Here is a 19435-nt window from a genome sequence, read left to right as displayed (position 1 = left end):
AAAGAACTTGGAGCCCCAGCCAGGCACCCACTATGGGGGAGGCAGTGGGAGGGCACTGCCTCCCAAACTCTAGCCTCCAAGAGAACCTTTAAGAGCCATACTCAGTGAACTTCCCTGCAGTTGGGGACATGGTGGCTTACTGTCTGGCACTTCCTGAGAAAGTAGATTGGCTTAGGTCACTGGGAGGTGACCACCTGCTTGGCTTCTGACAGCAGGACAAAGGTGTGTGAGTGCTGGGAAGTGCATGCCAGACCACTGAAGGAATATTGATCTGGGGTACTTTACAAGGGATCCTGCCCAAGGGCGTAGTTTGCCACAGCCCAGAAACTGTCAGTTTCAGGTACCCCTGGGATAAAAGGGGAGGAGGAGCTGGGAGAGGCCAACGAAGAGGAATTAGACTTGAAAAAACCTACTTTGGAATAATCCATTAAAAGAAAAAAAGTTGACTTTACACATCTGTTAGTGCCAGAGGGTACAGATCACGTAAGAATTTTGTTTCTTACTTAAATTAGGAGTATAGAATATTAATACTTTTAAAGATTAGCTTCATCAAAAACATGAAATTAAGACTGTGATTTAATTATAGAGCTATTTAAAGATAAAATAGAACTACCTTATTGTGATGTAGCCATAAGTATTTTAATTTTTTAAACCTAGAGAGATCAATGACTTCCGTCAGTTCCCTGGAAAGGAAAGAAAAAAATTAACATTAGCAACAATTAATTTAATTTAATTTAATTTAACTATTAATTAGCAACAATTAATTTATTCATGGGTAAGGTGGGTTATATAGTAGGTCTTTGGAATAACTGTAAAGGCCTCTGTCTTTGTTCTTTCAAAGTTGTTGGCACACCTCTCTACTAATTTCCAAAATACCATCACTATACTTCATTCATTTGAATTAAGATTTTGTCAGCCAGTTAAAGAAAATACTTAAGGAAAACATTTGATCACATTCCTAGAAATTTACATCTCATTGTGATTACATTTATTGGCACTACAATTAAAAAAGGAGATTTGGGGGCACCTGGGTGGCTCAGTTGGTTGAGTGTCCGACTTCAGTTCAGGTCACGATCTCACAGTTTGTGAGTTCGAGCCCCGCTTTGGACTCTGTGCTGAGAGCTCAGAGCCTGGAAGCTGCTTCAGTATCTGTGTCTCCCTTCCTTTCTGTCCCTACCCCGCTCACTCGTTTGCACTTTCTCTCTCTCTCTCTTTCAAAAATAAATATTAAAAAAAAAAAAAAAAGGTTTTACTGGGTACAGGGCAGAGGGGGAAAAGTGAGTGTGGAAGACCTTGGACTTGCACATAAATGTGGAAAACACCATCAGCTCCTACTTCCACAATGTCTTTGAGGTTCTTACTTTGGGGTTGTCCAGATCTTGGCCACATTGTACTTAAGATGTGGAAATGGCAGTATGTCAAAAGACAGAGACTAGGTAGTGTTTTACTCTTCCTTTGTTGTTTATTAAATATGGGATCAAAATATCACCATCCTTTTTGAATTATACAGGTGGTCCTGAGTCCTGTTGCTATGTGGCTCACTCAGCAAAGGGACAGGCCTGGGGTGGAGAGGGGGAATTATCAGTGAAGTGGGCAAAATCCTGAGAATAGTCAGCCCTTGACTGCTATGGGCTCAAATATTCAGATCTCTTTTATTTCTAATGGCAGAAACTGTGTGCCCAGGCTGGGTACGTACACATATATGTCTTTATCAAACACTGGCATAGAGCACACACTCTGTGGCAGGCACTTTTCTAAGCCCTTAAAAATCGTTAATGTTAATTAATGTTATATACATTAACTCATTGGTGGTAACATCCTTTCACAAATTTTTGTGTTTTTTTTTTTAGCTTTGCGACACTGAGGGACTAGTATTTTCCTATTTTTTGTGAAAACGTATTTTCTAAATCATGCAAACAACATTTCTAAACAAAAGAAACTTTCTCACCAAGTTTTCACGTGGAGAGATTTCAAAATTCAGAAAAGTTGAAGGAATAGTACATTGAAAGCTTGGATAGCCCTCACAATTTTTAATATTTTGCCACACCTCTGCTCGCTATCTCCAATCTATATAATATATGTCCTTATTGTTTGATAGTTTTCTTGGTGAACCATTTCAACATAAATTGCAGACTTATCGTAGGGCTCTCGCTCTTAAACACCTTGAGCATGCGTATCCCTCAAATAGGGACATTCTCCTGCAGAGGCACAATACCATTATCACCCCTAAAAATTAAATTGAATTCAAGAATATCATCTACCATGCTTTTCATATTCAAGTTGTCCCTGTTGCTCCTGCACATCTTTGTTTCAATCCAGAATCCCATCAATATTCATGCACTGCATTTTTAGTTGGTATAATACCTTAGTTTTGTTAAATTTAGAATAGTCACTCCCTCTCCTTTTATTACCTTCACACTGACTTTGTGAAGAGCCCAGGACACTTTTCTGAGAGAATGTCTCACATTCCTGATTTGTCTGATGGCTTCCTCATGATTAAATTCAAGGAGGGCCATTTTTCAGTTACAAAGGTAATGATTGCCGCATCACATTATGAAGCAAGTGATGCCACTTTGCCCCACTCTTGGTGAAGGAAGTTCAGTCATGGGGTTCAGGCTGCATCTGCCAAGTTTCTCCATTGTAAAAGTATATGAATGTTGTCATTGAGCAGTTATGTGTGGGGCAAAACTCTAACGACTATGTGTATGTCTTGTCCCCCAATAACTTATTCAATGGATTTAGCTTCGGTTGATGATACTTAGTGAATCAGAAGATTTGGGATTATAAAATGCTGATTTTTCTGATGCTCTCATTCTTTTTACACTTATTAGCTGGTATTCTGTTAAATAGGTGATGGGTATCAAGGAGGGCACTTGTGAGGAGCACCAGATGTTATATGTAAGTGGTGAATCACTAACTTCTACACCTGAAACTAATATTACACTGCATGTTAACCAAGTGGAATTTCAGTAAAAACTTGGAAAGAACATCCACCCCTGCCCTTTCTTTCTTTCAGTCATTCTCTTCCACACCTTACTTGTATTTTTTTCTTAAACGTTTTCCGTTGTTGTTGTTGTTTTGTTTTTGTTTTTGTTTTTGTTTTTTAATTCTCAGAGTATCCCAAACAAAAGACTTCAAGCAGAGTGCATGTCCTTTAGACATGCACTCTTGGTCATTGAACACTTCTCTGGTACACAAAATATTCCAGACTCCTCAAATCAACTCCTAATAGGAGACTGATATGCATAATGCATTCTCCTCCACTGTAGATATGTAGCCTATTTCTGGGAAGAAGAATTTGGATCTTGGTACACCTAAATTATTGCACTGGGCAATAATGATAATACATTAACTTCATCCGTTCCCATGAGAAATAAAACAATCATTATGTGGTAGGAGAGAAACTCAAGTCCCACTTAGAGGATTTCCCCAAGGATTTCCCAGAAGGGTTATTTTAATACATTAATACTTTGAAATATCAATTGTGTCAAATTAATGTCATTAATTTTCTTGTACTAGTTGTATTATATAAGGTAATAAAGTTGATTCCCTTTTAAAAGGGCTTTAATTCAAGTCAAAAGGGTAAATTCTGCACATAAACCTGTTAGAAATCAATAAAGGGCTGTTGCCCTTTATTTCGGGGTGATGCCAGTGGAAGACAAAGAGAAGAAATCCTACGACTAATGATGGCAATGACTTATGGCGACAATAACATGTTAGTTCTGTTGTCACAGTATGCATTCTCCATGATTACTCAAGGAAATAGTTGATTTTGTTGTTGTTTTATTTTGTTTTGTTTTCCTGTTTGGCAACAGAGACTCCAACAAATAACCTAGTTTACCCAGTTTAATGGTGTCCGGGCTGAGAAATACATATAGTTTTTGTACCCAGATGTATTAAATGATAACTTAGTATTCTTAGGATATAAAATGTATTGTCCTTTAGTTGAGAAGACCAGTAATTACTCACTGTCAGAGGATCAATATTTCTATTTTTTTCTAGTGTTTTAAAGCTTTTCTTATTGTTATCTGCTTACCCTTGTACTACACAGATGTTAAAATCATGAAAGGCTTAGAGATGCGATCTTTGGCCACATAAAATATGTATTATAAAGCTAATTGATCTATAGAGAGATTCAAAGCATGACTTTAAGTGTGTCAGAATTATCTACTATATCTGTTCCATTCTAAAATACCCATTTTTAAAAATCCTAAATTGGCCAGCTCTTTTTTCCGTTACTATAAAGAGATTTAGAAACGTTACCAAGATAAATATTTTTCTCTGCACTTATTAATCTAAAAAAATTATACATCACAAAAGAAATATGTTTATTAATAAAGGATTTCCACAAATCACCAGCAATAAAGTGACTGACTTCAATGATAGAGTGAGACATTTGCTTTAAAAAGTAGCTGAGTTCCAAAGATTACATGAGTCGAAATATGTCTAGCCTATTTTAAAATAATACATAGAATTCATAGAGATTGAAAAGCATGAAAGGGGGGAAAGAAGAGTAGGAGTAGGGTCATTGTTATTAAATTCCAAGTATAGCCGCACAGATGTCACTTGTTGGCTAGTAAAAACTGTGGTCCAGTCCAACCCATAACTTCATCTTCCTCCTACACATGGGGTTCTATCTCAGGCATTGTGACTGCTCTGTAGAAGAGCCCACATTGCCTCTCCCACCTTGGGGAGTTGGAGGGACATGAAAGGGGGTTGTTACAGGAAGAGGTTTTCTTACTTACCTGTGAAATTAGTATAGGGGTTGTTGGCTAGGGGTATAATATAATAGGATTATTATTATAGTACAGAGGTATAATGAGCCGCCATTCTGTAATAACAGTAATAATATTAACTGTATTAATGCTCACTGAGTGCTTACTGTCAACCAGGCCCTCTACTTTCTACTATCACACCTAATCTTCACCCAACAACCTTGTGAAGCAGATAGCATTGTTATACTCAGGCAGGAGCCATGGTAGATAAAATATGAGTCCCATTTACATGTGAATTTCAGAGAAACCCAAGGAAGTGTAAGACATACTTAATACTAAAGAAAAATTATATTCATCTGTTTCTCTGAAACTCACATATAACTGGACTTGCTGTATGTTTATTTGGTAAATCTGACAATCCTAAGTTTTATGGCATGCCCAAGATTACATAGCTGGAAGAGACAGAGCTGGGATTCACACTCAGCCTGGCTCCATAATCTTTGTTTTTATCTATTTTAATTTCGCCTTTCTAATAGAGACGCCAGTGAATGGTAAAGTAATTAGAGGTTGGTACTTGCCTAGCCAGTCCTTGGGGAAAACAATGGAAAAGAACATGTGAATCTGTGAAACATTATAATATGATGCTCTTCTAATTCTTATATAAAGGACACTTACTTTTGAGAAAGGAACAGCTCAAAGACATCAGCATCCCTCTTGTGGCCACATATCTTTAGCTGATCTTCAACTGCCTGATAACATATAATTAATCTGTCAAGCCACATTCCACTGAGCAAAAATACAGAGACATTTGCAGTCAATAACAATAACGTCTACAAGAAGATCAAAAGAAAGGTGAATAAGGAGGCAACCACTCTAAACTAATAAATTTCAACACTACAATTATATATTATTTAATCATTTTTGTGGTTGAATTTCATTATCCTTAATCCTGGGCACAGATGGTAAATAATTTTTAATCAAAAAGAAAAAAGTTTGTATGTGTACATATTAACCAAAAGCAAGTTTTTTTTTTTTAATGTTTTATTTTTTTTTGAGAGAGAGAGAGAATGTGAACAGGGGAGAGCCTGAGAGAGAGGGAGACAGAGAATCTGAAACAGGCTCCAGGCTCTGAGCTATCAGCACAGAGCCCGATGCAGGGCTCAAACCCATGAACCATGAGATCATGACCTGAGCCTAAGTTGGACGCTTAATCGACTGAGCCACCCAGGTGCTCCCAAAAGCATGTTTTTGATTTTCTATGCGGCCGAATGATTTGGTCTTTAAATATTCTTAAATGTTCTTTCAAACATGAAGAATTCATATTTGGTAGCTTTTTCATAAAGCTTACAGAAGATCCTTGGTATCACCATTGCAGGTAGAGTAGGATACAATACATATTATTGTACAGGTGTTTCACATTGTAACTTCTCAATAAACGTCAGACCAATGAATAAGTGAATAGATATCATTTCCCTTTCTTTGCGAAGGAACAGTATCTTCATTTTTCACGAGTTACTAACATACTTGCACCGTGGGAATTTTTGATGGGAAAGAAGTAATTTTTATTCCCATAGGCTTTGTTTTGAAAATACAAATCCAACAACAGCAATTTAAGTGCTTTGCTTTTTCTTTTTAAGAGCCTTTGCTAAATTACAAAATAACATTTACAAGCCACATGGCCTAAAATGATACAGAAAAATTAAAGCCCATCTATAATTTGCCATGAAGGAGTAAAGCTAACAAGACACAACAAAAGTGGAAAGTATAATTGTTGCACTACTGGAATCTTATAAACATTGTAATTATCAGAGTCAAAACAATCACCAAATTTCAGCTGGGATTTGTCGTGGGTGGTGAGGTTGTGTTGTCAGTGATTTATGAAATTTTGACAATAGCTTTGTTATTTAGTAGAGGACGTTAAGAAGAGTTAGATTTAATGGAATGAACAAATATTGAAAGAAGAGAGGAAGATAGATATACCAGGGATTGAGAGTCACTGTTAATGTATTTCCCAAACTTCCTTTGTTACCTTGTTACACAAGGTGGATCTTGGGGCTTAGAGAACTCATTGGCTCAGGTGGAGGCATTTCCATCAGGGCATTTTGTGACTCTATAAAGAGCAAGCTGAATTGGGGGCTTGGATAAACCCACTGGATCAGGCTTAGGCATCTGGATCTGGATATTTTAACTTAACCATCTAAACTATCAGCTTCTACTATAAACAGCCAATTGCAAGTGTGTTAAAGTGTTTGGGATGTTAAAATCCAGCCAAAGTAGAATTAACAATTTGCAGCTCTCCATGAAAGTTTTAAACGGGCTTTTAACTCAATTCCGCCATTCTACACCTAGCACTCAAAAATATACTAGTCTGTATATGTGTGTGTACCTGCACGCGCACACACACACACACACACACACACACACACAATGTGAAGTTCATTGTTCATCTCAGCATACATTTTCTATATTTGTGAAATATGCCCCCTTTATTGGAATATAGGTTACATTAACATGTAACTTCACAAGAATATAGTGTAGTAGCTTAAAAATATATACAGACAGATATCTAAACATATGAAGATATCCAAAAGTAAAAATGCCATTGGCAGTATAACATGTGCTAATACCATTTTTGTTACCAATGACATGTATACACATACATGTGTGCATTTGCACACACTCCAAGTCGGTAACAAAAGTTATCACTTGAGATCATGGGGGACTTTCATTTTCTAACCTGTACATTTAAAAATAATTTTGGGATATTTTAAGAAGTACATATTAATTCAGTAATTGGAAATTGACACAAACTTTGAAAATGTAGAATAAATATTGTAAGGATTTGAGTCAAATTTTGAAAATGAAGAGATGAAAAGGGAAATTGAAACAATCAGCATAATATGCAAATCGCTGGTGTAATTATTTACACAGCTTTTAATCATGGTATGTTTCTTTCCAACCAAAAATTTAGTATGAATCTAGTAACAAGTATTAATGTCAAAGTGCCAAAGAACACGAAAACGTGCCAAGAAGTTTCAAGTTTCAGAGCATCCGTGGTGGAGCAGTTCCAGGTCCCAATCAACACACAACTTCACGAGCAGCATATCCCTTTCATCTAAAGACGCACAACAAGCATTCATTCCCTGAACTCTGTTTCTATTGTGGTAAAATATATATAACATGGAATTTACTATTTTAATGGTACAGTGCTGTGGCATTGAGTGCATTTACATGGTAGTGCAACCGTGGCCACCATCCATCTCCAGAAGTTTTTATTCTTCCCCAGATGAAACTCTGTACCCGTTAAACACTAACTGCCCACTTCCCCCTTCCTCCAGCCCTCCGGCAACCATCCTTCGGTTCTCTCTCTCTATGGATTTGACTACTCCAGGTACCTCACGTAAGCGGAATCAGACAATATCTGTCCTTTTATGCCTGGTTAATTTCACTTAGCATAATGTCTCCAGGGTCCACCCATGTCGTAGTGTGTGTCAGAATTTCCTTCTTTCTTAAGGCTGAATAATATTTTTTTCATAGGTATTTACTACATTTTGTTGTTCCATTTATCAGTCTATGGACACTTGGGTTGCAGCCATCTTTTGGTTTTTGCCAATAACGCCGCTATGAACATGGGTGTACAAACATCAATTTGAGTCCCAGTTTTCACTTCCTTTGAGTGTAATATACTCAGAAGTGGGATTGCTGGATCATATGGTAATCCTATGTGCAATTTTTTGAGAAAACATCGTACCATTTCCGTAGCAGCTGCAGAAAACAGCATTCTTTAAGATGGACCATTTTTAAAATAGTGGTTCCATCATTTGCTGAACCACAGACCCCCGAGTGCTTAGTTCAGGTGGTGACTAGTTTAATTTATTAGACTAGTGAATAAATGTAGTGATGAATCAGGTAAGGTGTCCGCTGTCTGTGAGTAAAGCTTTTACTCAGAGAGCACAGGACACACAGAGCTGTAAAGGAAGGTTACAGGTGTTAAGGGATATGGGACAATGAGGATATGCTCTGATGAATACAGAGGGAGAAGAAATTACTGTCAGCCTAGGAACTCCACGAACATTTCAGGGCATGAGTGACAGTTAGGCTGGACCTGAAAGGGTAATGAGAAATTAAAAACAGAATATTGATGAGCATGCTTCTAATCAGAAGGGAGCAAATACACAATGGAGAAGAAGCAAGGAAAGAAAGTATGACACATGTATGGTTTGTGGTCTTTGAATGCAGTGAAAGGCCTGTGGAAGGTAATTGTGAGAAATATACTAAGAAAGGTGGATTGGCGTCATATTATCTGTGCTCGGAAGTGTGCACTTACTCACCGTGCAAACAAAACTTTTATAGGCCCGAAGAACTCAAACTTAAAATCACATGTTGTATGTAATCTGTAACTTAAAATCAATTTCATTTTATAAGATATATATGAAATACATATTTTAGCAACATGATAAAGTCAGCGCAAGAGAGTCCAACAAAGTTCTCTTTTTTTCCCATCATAACTACATCCATGCTTTTAAACACTCTCCAATATCAAGGTATTTGAAAGACATTTTTCTTCCATCTCTGTTGGTGCCCTTGCTGTGCTGGTACTCTAAAACAAGGGGCTTGAGAACTCTGGAGTGATTAATTCAGCACTGGACTCCATTCTGGGGCAATAGGAATTAAGGGATGTTTAAACTGCAGAAAAGTTGTGACAAAGCAAGGCCTCAGGAAGAAGACTCTAGCAGGCGGAACAGGTACGATCGGCTGAGGCACAGAGACAACGGCAGGTGGGAGGCACGGCTGCCACTGGCAAATCAGGGCGAGGCCCCAGGAGAGTGGCAAGCAGGAATGAGTGCCGAACAGACAGGACAGAGGGTGTGCGGAGAGAACGGAGAGAACGGATGGCAACTGGCAAATAAGAAGGTTGAGAACAAGGGTGAGCAAAGTCACAGGTGGTGATGATCATGTGAGGACATGAAGAGGAGGAGGTGTCTTGGAAGGGAAAGTGAATTCAGCTGGAAATGCTGAAACTGTGGCGCTGGCGGCTGGGACACACGGGTCGAGACATCCACCAGAAAGCTGCAGGTGGAAGTGTGGATCTCACCAGAGATGTCAGGGTGGGTATGCACAGCGTGGTGAGTCAGGTCCCTACAGAGGAGGGAGCGGGACCCAGGTTAGATGGTTGGCAGGTGTCTCCATTTATAGACAGGAGGGAACTGGGTTGGGAGAGCGGAAGGAAGGGGGTTTGGGAGAATGCTCACAAAGTTAGGAGAAACAAGAGCAGAGTGGGAGCCAAGAAAGCAAATTTCAAGAAGGTAGGATTTGTTATTTTTTTAATGTTTTTTATTTTAATTTAATTTAATTTAATTTAATTTAATTTAATTTAATTTTACTTTTGAGAGAGAGAGAGCAAGGAAGGAGCAGAGGGGGGGGGGGGGGGACAGAGGATATGAAGCAGGTTCTATACTGTCAGCAGAGAGCCTGATGCAGAGCTTGAACTCAGGAACCAGAAGATCATGACCTAAGCGGAAACCAAGAGTTGGATGCTTAACCGACTGAGCCACCCTGGTGCCCCTCAAGAAAATAGAATCTGAATCTGCAGTGTTATGTAAGGTAGTAGGTAGAGGGTATTTATTACTCAGAAAAGGTGTTGAATCTGGACAACAATGTCAGTTGTCTGTTGAGTGCGAACAGATTTCCAATTAACTGGTTAACAAACCAGGGAAATAAAAGCAATCCAACATGGAATTGGGGTGTGGGCAGTTCTGGCACAGGGAAGATAGCAGCAAGCTTCCTCCACTGCCCTGATGCCTTAGGATCTAGATAAAACAGAAAAAAAAAATGTTTGATAATTGTGGAATTGTTAAATCCCAGAAGAATGAAGTCCACATCAGAATCTATAGAAGAAAGATTCTCTTTGATGATTTATGTATTCTGATGATAAACTCCTATAGCTACATGCAACTCACATGCACCATAGCTTAGTTAGGACTTACTGTCAGGAGCTTCAGTTCCTTAGAGAACCCCAGCCTTGATTTCCATGATAGCCCCAAGCCTTTCCAGACAAATCCAAGAACCCTTCAACACTTGGCTAGCTCCTATGTCTAACACTTCTGACATTTTTTCCCCATTCTTTAAGCCTTTATCTTAACTGCCCTCAACTCTGCTTTTACTGTCCATCAAAGAAGAAATGCCATTTCAGGGAATGGCATTTCCGGGTTATATATATTTGTTGGAGAGTCAAGACTCCAAGATTATGTCTTTCTCGCCTACTCCCTAAACCGCCATTGTTATATATGCGGCAGATGGCAAGCCGGAAAAGGTTCATGTCGGTCCACTAGTGTGGAACAGAGGCACCCCCAAACCCTACCCCGGAGATTACGGACCCCGAGCCCCAGCGCAGGGCCTGGGGTTTGCCGTGGTTGCACCCCCTCCGGCCCGACCCCACCTGGCGGCCTCCAACTGACTGGGGCTTTGGCGCAGGATTCCAAGGGTTCGTGGCCTGGAGAAGAGGGCACCGCTCACCCTGAGGCTGATCTCCAGGGCAGTTTCCGGAACACTGACTACGCGCGTTGAGTGTCTGAAGGCGCGGGCCAGATGGTCAGGGGCCCAGGCCATCCGGGCACCCAGGAGGCCAGCAGCACCTCCTATCCAGCCAGCCCAGCCCGCAGCTCATTGTTCTGTTACCAACAGTTACCGCAAAGTCGGCAACTAGAAACCAATCCAAACTAGGGAAGATTTGAAGGCAGTCGCTGACTTCTGTGACGTTTTCACGTGTGGCCCTGCAGCGTCCATCACGTTACACCCTGGATGCACTCCTGTTTCCCCGGGGTGCGGGGAAGCATGCTGTGGATGCCAGAGAGCAGGTGATCAGCTATATATACCAGAGTGCGAGAGAGCACCCCAAAGGCAGTCTCCCAGTAATAATAATGTCATTGATTTGAGCTCTAAGTATCAGAAAACGCAGCTCTCTGAAAATTAGATGTACCACTGACCGCCACGAGGAGGCTGGGGATGAAGGTACACCCTGCAGAACCCTAGTGGAGCTTGTAGGAAAAAGGAAAAAATCAGTACCGCTAATCCTGCCTTTATTTAAAATGTTGACATTCCGCCTCTCATGAATGCTGCTGTATTAATTTTGAATTTCTAAGAAAAAATATTGCCTAAGACATTTATTTTGATTGCTGACTTTGAATACCTTACGTTTTTGAACTAAGGCCAATGTCTAACTTGCTTAATCCTAGACCTAGTCTTAGGATGGGCACGGAGGTGGCATTATGGAGGAGTCCCACGACTCCAGGTGCACAGAAAAATGGAACTCTTGGCGGATCTTATTGTGAAGAGCATGTTGGCTGAGTAGCTGAGAAGTCCTCCCTCTGACAGAAAATGGGTAAGTTGAGTCACTGTTTTTGCAAGTCTCTTCCAATCTCTAAGTCTTTTTTTTTTTTTTTTTTTTTTTTACTTTTTGGATCCCCTAGTTCCATTGGAACCTCTTGCATAGGCTGTCATGTGATCTTGTTCATGTGAGTTTTGTTTCCCTCTAGCTTGGGATGCTTGAGATCTGTCTGTGCCATCACTATTTTCTGCCAAGGCCGAGTACACTGCATTTAGTAAACGTTGGTTCAATTGTATGAGTTGGTTGCGTGGGTCCAAATTTGAACTTGAAATCTAAAAATTAAATGTAGCTTTTAGAAATAAGTCAGGCTACTTGCATTAAAAAAAAATGCTGGTGTTGGGATAGAGTGTTCAAAACTGTCTCGGTAGAGAAATCAAACACACACTCTTTTAGTACTTCTTAAAAGTATTTGGGTCTGGTGGAGGTGGGTGGGTAAGCGTCTACCCAGTTATCACAGGAGTAATTATCTGAGAGTGTTGAAGTGGTTTTTATCCCAGAAGTAAAAATCAGTTGAGAGGAATGATCCACTGAGAAAATGCATAAAATAATTTATTGGTCCCTTTTTGCTGTGAATATGAGTTATATAATTTCAGATTATCATTCACGTAGATGCTACATGAAAAAATGGGAGTACATACTATTTGCTCGCTTTTGTACATTATACACATGCGAGTATTAGAATCATATGCAAAATACTTTTATGGAGCATCTTACGTAAGTAAACTACTAAGCAGATAATTTCTACTAAGATTACGTTTAAAAATTTTATCCTTATTTAAAAAATCTTTTTACTTAATGTTGATTAAGAAGAAAAAAGAAATTTAAAAAAAACTATTTTAGTAAAGGAACTCAGGAACTCATTTATTATAGGGTCTTAATGTGTTCTCTCTTGGAGAAAAATTCACCATTTAACTGATCATGAAGACTAAAATAATGCAAATTTAATTATGGAATGTCAAAGATGGAGGTTAGTGAAGTACTTTTTTGGTAAAGGAACATCATAGAAATCCTCACATGGGTGGTATCACGTTTTTATAAAAGAAGCATCCTTAGCAGAGTGAGCAGAGAGATTTTTTTTACCTCCATGAGATGGGAGTCTAGCCTGAGGAATTCAGCTTGAATTTTGAAAAATCCATGTAAAATGTACATTCTGCTTTATAATCAATCTTGTTTTAGTATAAAAATAAAGTTGCTCCCCCTAACTTCCCTCAAATCTTTGAGTAATATTTACATTGAGGCAAGACACCCTGTGTTTATCCTGTGGCTTTACCTCCCTGGCACGCTGCCATTGCCTGCAGGGGTATGCATACCCCAGTTTGAAAGCTCTATCGTATCATGTATGTGGCTTTGGATAAGAAGAAAGAGCCTGTGCTCCAAGTCAGGGCATGTGGGGTTTGGTCTCAGCTCTGACATTAACTAGTTGTTGGCCACTGTCAGGTCACTTAATGTCGCTGCGGATTAAGTGTTCCTTTAATAGTAAAATGAAGAAGTTGAAAGTTTAGCACAAAAATCTATTATTTAATTACATTCTTCTAGACAGGTAATGTGTGTTATTCTCAGAATGAAAGATTCTTGTTGAGTTGTTGACATATAATTGTTTTTTAAGAACCATTTTTCAGTGGAAAATATGTGAGAAAAAAATATGCATGTGATGGTTATCTTTAAAGCTAAATAATTTTTTTAAATATTATCTTCCTAATTTTGCCCTGAGTAATTAGGGCAGTAATAAGTCTGGATGCTATTTTTCCAAGTGGCTAAAAAATATTTATTATATAAAATCATCATTATCTGTCATTTTCTACTGTAAAGAATGTACAGAGAATGAGCAACATAATCACCCACAATCAAAGCATATTCTTATATGTATAAATATATCTTTTTATGATATTTGATAAGCAGAGTATCAACATTTTCATTGTTTTAAGTTTTGGTAAAATGATATATCATTTTAATTGACAGCTACAATTTTTTTGTTTGTTGACACAAAATGCGAATGAAATAGAATATTGAGAATTCATGGAATTCTCCGTGAGTCTTTCATGTTACTGCAAGTCTTACAGGAAGAGGCACTGACTGCTTTTATTCAGGACTATATTTAAAATTTTTATAATGAATAGCCTTGGAAGATATAGTGTCTGCCTCCTGAGCAAAGAGTAGGTGTATTTTTGGTTTTTTACTAAGCAGCATAATAAATGTAATGTCTCCCTTATGATAAAGATGAGACCAGGCAGGCTTTTACTGCCTAGTATAAAATATTTGGGTTTTCCAAGTTCAGGGTTCCTCTCCTCCAACATAACCCATTATATGTGACCACATCATCTGGCCTGATTCTCAGGTCTCTGGAAATTGTGGCTGGAGGAATTGGTGCAAATACACATACTCTGGTTGTGCTTGTTACTGTGAATACTAAACCGTCCCTAGTCTCTGACCCAGAACTCTCATATCATCTTGCAGCCTCTATGAAACTGTGGCTCACTCACTTGCTTCTGCCTATGTAGGTTTTTTCCTTTTAATGAAAAGTGTCCATATAATTTATTCAGCCTTCATATTTCTCTTTACCATCTCATGAACTTCCATCTTTTAAACTCAACTACTGAATTGAATTTTTGTATTATATTCCATTGTAATTATTCTTATGGTTTATTTATTCATTACTATATTGATGGACATTTATGTTGGGCCAATTTTTTTTTTTTTCTTTTTTGCTGTGATAATCAACGCTGTAATAAATGCTTCTGGATGTTACATCAGGTGAAATTCCTTGATGGTATTAATGAGTCATATCTAGGAATGTTCCTATCTCTATAGGACGACATTTTATTGAATTTTGCCAAACTAATTGGAGAAAAATTTTATCTCAGTGCTTTAATTTGTTTAGTGAAGATGAGTAGCTTTGAAATGCCTATTAGTTATCTGGTTTTTTTCTTTGATTTTTCTTTTTTCTTTTTCTTTTTCTTTTTTAATTTACATCCAAGTAAGTTAGAATATAGTGTAATAATGATTTCAGGCCTAGAATCTGGTGATTCATCCCCTATGTATAACACCCAGTGCTCATCCCAACAAGCACCTTCCTTAATGCCCATTGCCCATTTAGCCATCCCACCACCCACAACCCCTACAGCAACCCTCAGTTTGTTCTCTGTGTTTAAGAGTCTCTTATGTTTTGTTCTCCTCCCTGTTTTTATATTATTTTTGCTTCCCTTCCCTTATGTTCATCTGTTTTGTATCTTAAATTCCATCATATGAGAGAAGTCATATGATATTTGTCTTTCTCTAACTGGCTAATTTCACTTAGCGTAATAGCCTCTAGTTCCATCCACGTTGTTACAAATGGGAAGATTTCTTTTCTTTTTTTTTTTTTTTTTTGATTTGACATCTAGGCTCTTTTCATACTTTGGCTATTGTCAACAGCGCGGTTATAAACATTGGGATGCATGTGATCCTTCAAAACAGCATACCTGTATCCTCTGGATAAATACTTAGTAGTGCAATTGCTGGGTCATAGAGTAGTTCTATTTTTAGTTTTTTGAGTAACCTCCATACTGTTTTCCAGAGTAGCTGCACCAGTTTGCATTCCCACCAGCAGTGCAAAAGAGTTCCCCTTTCTCCACATCCTCGCCAGTATCTGTTGTTGCCTGAGTTGTTAATTTTAGCCTTTCTGACTGGTGTGAGGTGGTATCTCATGTGGTTTTGATTTGTATTTCACTGACGATGAGTGATGTTGAGCATTTTTTTATGTATCTGTTAGCCATCTGGTTGTCTTCTTTGGAAAAGTGTCTATTCATGTCTTTTGCCTATTTCTTCACTGGATTGTTTGTTTATTGGGTGTTGAGTTTGATAGGTTCTTTATAGATGTTGAATACTAACCCTTTATCTGATATGTCATTTGCAAATAACTTCTCCCATTCCTTCGGTTTCCTTTTAGTTTTGCTGATTGTTTCCTTCACTGTGCAGAAGATTATTATTTTGATGAGGTCCCAATAGTTCATTTTTGGTTTTGTTTCCCTTGCCTCTGCAGATGTGTTGAATAAGAAGTTTCTGTGGCCGAGGTCAAAGAGGTTTTGGCCTGCTTTCATCTCTGGGATTTTGATGGCTTCCTTTCTCATGCTTAGGTCTTTCATTTCTGTGAATCTTCATTTCATGTTAGTTGTTTAACTTTTAACATGCAGATGGAAATGACTTAAGCCCTACAAGCTAGATCTATAGAGCTTCCCAGTTCTCTCTTTTTAAAAAAAAATTTTTTTTTTAACTTTATTTATTTTTAAGACAGAGACAGAGTGTGAGCAGAGGAGGAGCAGAGAGAGAGGGAGACACAGAATCCGAAGCAGGCCCCAAGCCCTGAGCTGTCAGCACAGAGCCTGACGCGGGACTCGAACCCACAAACCGCGAGATCATGACCTGAACCAAAGTCAGACGCTCAACGGACTGAGCCACCCAGGCCCCTTCGCGCCCCCCCACCCCCCAGTTATTTCTTAAAGTCACCCAGTGATTCAGATCATCTTGTAGCATCCTGTACAACTGTCTTCCCTTGCTTTCCTCTTCCTGGCTAATGCCTGCTGCCTAGCAGACTGCTGAGATAAACTATTTCTCTGTCCTCAAAGTACCCCTTCGCTGATCCCCAGAATCTATGCCCAAGATGCTATTACCTGATGTTCTAAGTGTTGCCATTGTTTAAATTGTCAGAGTGATTGTGGGTTCTAAGCAAATAGAGAAGAATCAGTCTCTTGCCAACCCTGTGACACATTTGTCACCATGGTTCTAAAGGAATATTGCCCATATGTATTTTTCTTGAAGTCTCTCAGGAAAAGAGTCATTTTAGTGCTTACTTACATAAACCCATTTTCTCCCAAAATTCACACACAATCCTCCAAATAGCTACCTTAATAGGAACAGGAGGTGGTTCAAGTTTGGAAACATTCCTAGACTACCTGGAACAGCTAAAAAACCTCTAGACAGAACTCCAGCTTAACCAAATAATATAATTTTCAATTCTAAACCTGTGCTGGCTTCAGTGTGGTTTTACATTTTCTCCCAAGATCAGTGGGCCCCATGTCTACTCTCTATCTATGCCCTCACAAAGCCACCCTTTGACTATCCCTTGTGAATAGAGGAGAACATGCCCATCAGGGTTCTAGGTATAGAGTGTGGAAAAGATGAGGGGACAAGAACTCCTGGTGAGCTCATCCACTTGTCCCATGGGGTGGGCAGGATCAGGGGGTGGGGAGGCCAGAGGAAGACCTGAGCAGGAGCTTTTATCTTTTAATTTAATTTAATTTAATTTAATTTAATTTAATTTAGTTTTTTAAGTAGGCCCATGCCTAGCATGAAGCCCAACATGGGGCTTGAATTCATGACCCTGAGATCAAGACCTGAGCTGAGATCAAAGTAAATTGTTTAACCAACTGAGCCACCCAGGCATCCTGAGAGCAGGGGATTTTAAATCATGGAGCCTGGAACAGAAGACCTCCTACCTGAAATTAGCATGGTAACTGGGTAGAGAAGTCATATGGTTCTTTAAAATGAATTTCCATTATAGGATTTCATTGTGTGATGTCATTAAAATAACTAATCCTTCCCTTACCTTGTTCAATTTAGACTTCATGAGTTATTGATACAGAGAAATTTATCCTAAATTGGCAGAGAAGTCTTATAAATGCTAGTCAGAATACTGTATTTTGTCACATATATGATTTAACAATCAGACATCTGAAGCATAAGTTCTCTCTCTATACATGTGTGGGAGTATGTACATGCATGCATGTATGTATGTATACATATACATTCACACACATACGTGCACACACACACACACACACACACACACACCCCTTACTACTAGACAACATTTCAATGCCCCCAATGATCTCTGTCTCCTGGTTTTCATATCCTTGTGTAATCCTCTCCCCTTGCACATGGGCTGGATTTATGGACTCACTTCTAGTAAATAGAATGTGGCAGGAGGATGGGATATCACTTCTGAAATTAGGTTATAAAAGGACTGTAATTTCTGTCTTGAGGACCCTCTGTCTTGTTCTGTGGCCTGGTCTGAGGTAAACTTGCATGATGTTGTGAGCTGACCTATAGACCCACATGACAAGGTATTGTTGTCTCTGGCCAACAGCCGGAGAGAGGACCTGAAGTCTGCCAATAGCTGTGTGAGTCAGTTTGGGAGTAGATGCCCCTCTACTGAAGCCTTGAGATAACTATAGCCCTGGCCTGGCTTGCTGCCTTCTGAGAGATTCTGACCCAGAGGCACCCAGGTGAGCCACACTCAGAGTCCTGACACTCAAAATGGAAATAATAAATGTTTACTATTTGAAGCTGCTAAATTTTGAAGTAATTTGTTATGCAGCAATAGATAACTAATGCATTTATATGTGTATTATTGTATTATATGTATGTATGAATTTAAATTACAAGTACAAGGAAGGCCAAAAAGTCACATTTCTCTAGTCAATTCAGTTATTTTCAAAAGAATCCTTGTCCCTGTTACCATATGTAGTAAACATTTGACAAAATTTCTCATCCTGACAATTTCCAGATTAATATTTAAATCTGGAAAGATAAATTTACTCTTGGAATGTTAGCTACATGCAACCACATGTTTAGATGTAAAAATAAATTTGACTCTTTTATCATAATGTAATTTAATTGAAGGATAACTTCAAAAAAATTTTTTTATTAAACTACAACTTAATCTAAATTGTGTTGTGTTGACTTAAAAAAAAAATCATTACCCAAATAATACTATTGGCAAGTCAATAAACAATTTTTTAAAATCTTTTTATGAAAACTTTTTAAATGCAATATATATTTTTAAAAAATGGGACAGAATAGAGTACTATTGTTTTGTCAAACTTTGGGTATTATATTGGGGATGTTTTATGTCTCAATACATTATTTTCTCTGAAACTCTTTTTTAAAGTTTTTTTTTTCCCTTTATTTAAGAGAGAAAGAGTGGGGGGAGAGGGGCAGAGGAAGAGAAAGACAGAGAGAGAGAGAGAGAGAGAGAGAGAGAATCCTAAGCAGGCTTCACACTCAGAGTGGAGCCCAACACAGGGCTCAATCGCACGACCCTGGGATCATGACCTGAGAGAAAATCAAGAGTCGAACACTCAACTGAGTGAGGCACTCAGGCGCCCCATCTCAGAGGCTCAGGGATCCAAAACCGCTAAGATTTTCTTCTCTATACTCCCATAGATTTTAAAGTAAATTTTAGAATGAAGACTCAGCTTGGAAGTCATTTTCCTTTATGGCTTAGATTAGTTTTGCATAATAAGATCATTGTTAGCAGTGGCATCCAGGATTCTTGGGGACAGATTATTTGTTGCTC

The 19435-nt window shown here is 38.6% G+C and overlaps 2 protein-coding genes across 9 annotated transcripts in view; one reads left to right on the top strand and one right to left on the bottom strand.

Annotated features, from left to right (window-relative positions):
• The window catches only part of LRRC72 (leucine rich repeat containing 72), a 42072-nt gene extending 30668 nt beyond the window's left edge, over nt 1-11404 (bottom strand). For 3 of the 6 annotated variants that reach the window (XM_060632606.2, XM_060632609.2, XM_060632608.2), the window contains exons 1-3: nt 11155-11404; nt 5391-5501; nt 614-683 (exon numbers count right to left, since the gene is read on the bottom strand). In XM_060632606.2, coding sequence (XP_060488589.1) covers nt 614-683; nt 5391-5501; nt 11155-11324 — 351 coding nt within the window. In that variant the 5' untranslated portion in view covers nt 11325-11404. Of the gene's footprint in view, nt 1-613; nt 684-5390; nt 5546-11154 lie in introns of all 6 variants that reach the window. The other 3 variants (XM_060632607.2, XM_060632610.2, XM_060632612.1) reach the window with 3 other exon arrangements.
• Nucleotides 11405-11493: 89 nt separating this feature from the next.
• Nucleotides 11494-19435, top strand: part of SOSTDC1 (sclerostin domain containing 1) — a 66705-nt gene continuing 58763 nt past the window's right edge. For 2 of the 3 annotated variants that reach the window (XM_060632615.3, XM_060632613.3), the window contains exons 1-2: nt 11494-11572; nt 11951-12096. In XM_060632615.3, coding sequence (XP_060488598.1) covers nt 12093-12096 — 4 coding nt within the window. In that variant the 5' untranslated portion in view covers nt 11494-11572; nt 11951-12092. Of the gene's footprint in view, nt 11727-11950; nt 12097-19435 lie in introns of all 3 variants that reach the window. The other variant, XM_060632614.3, reaches the window with a different exon arrangement.

This window comes from Panthera onca, chromosome A2, assembly GCF_046562875.1.
Source record: "Panthera onca isolate mPanOnc1 chromosome A2, mPanOnc1 haplotype 2, whole genome shotgun sequence".
Classification (NCBI taxonomy): Eukaryota; Metazoa; Chordata; class Mammalia; order Carnivora; family Felidae; genus Panthera; species Panthera onca.
Note: the sequence above shows the minus strand (reverse complement) of the source record. Positions and strands in the feature narration are given on the sequence as shown.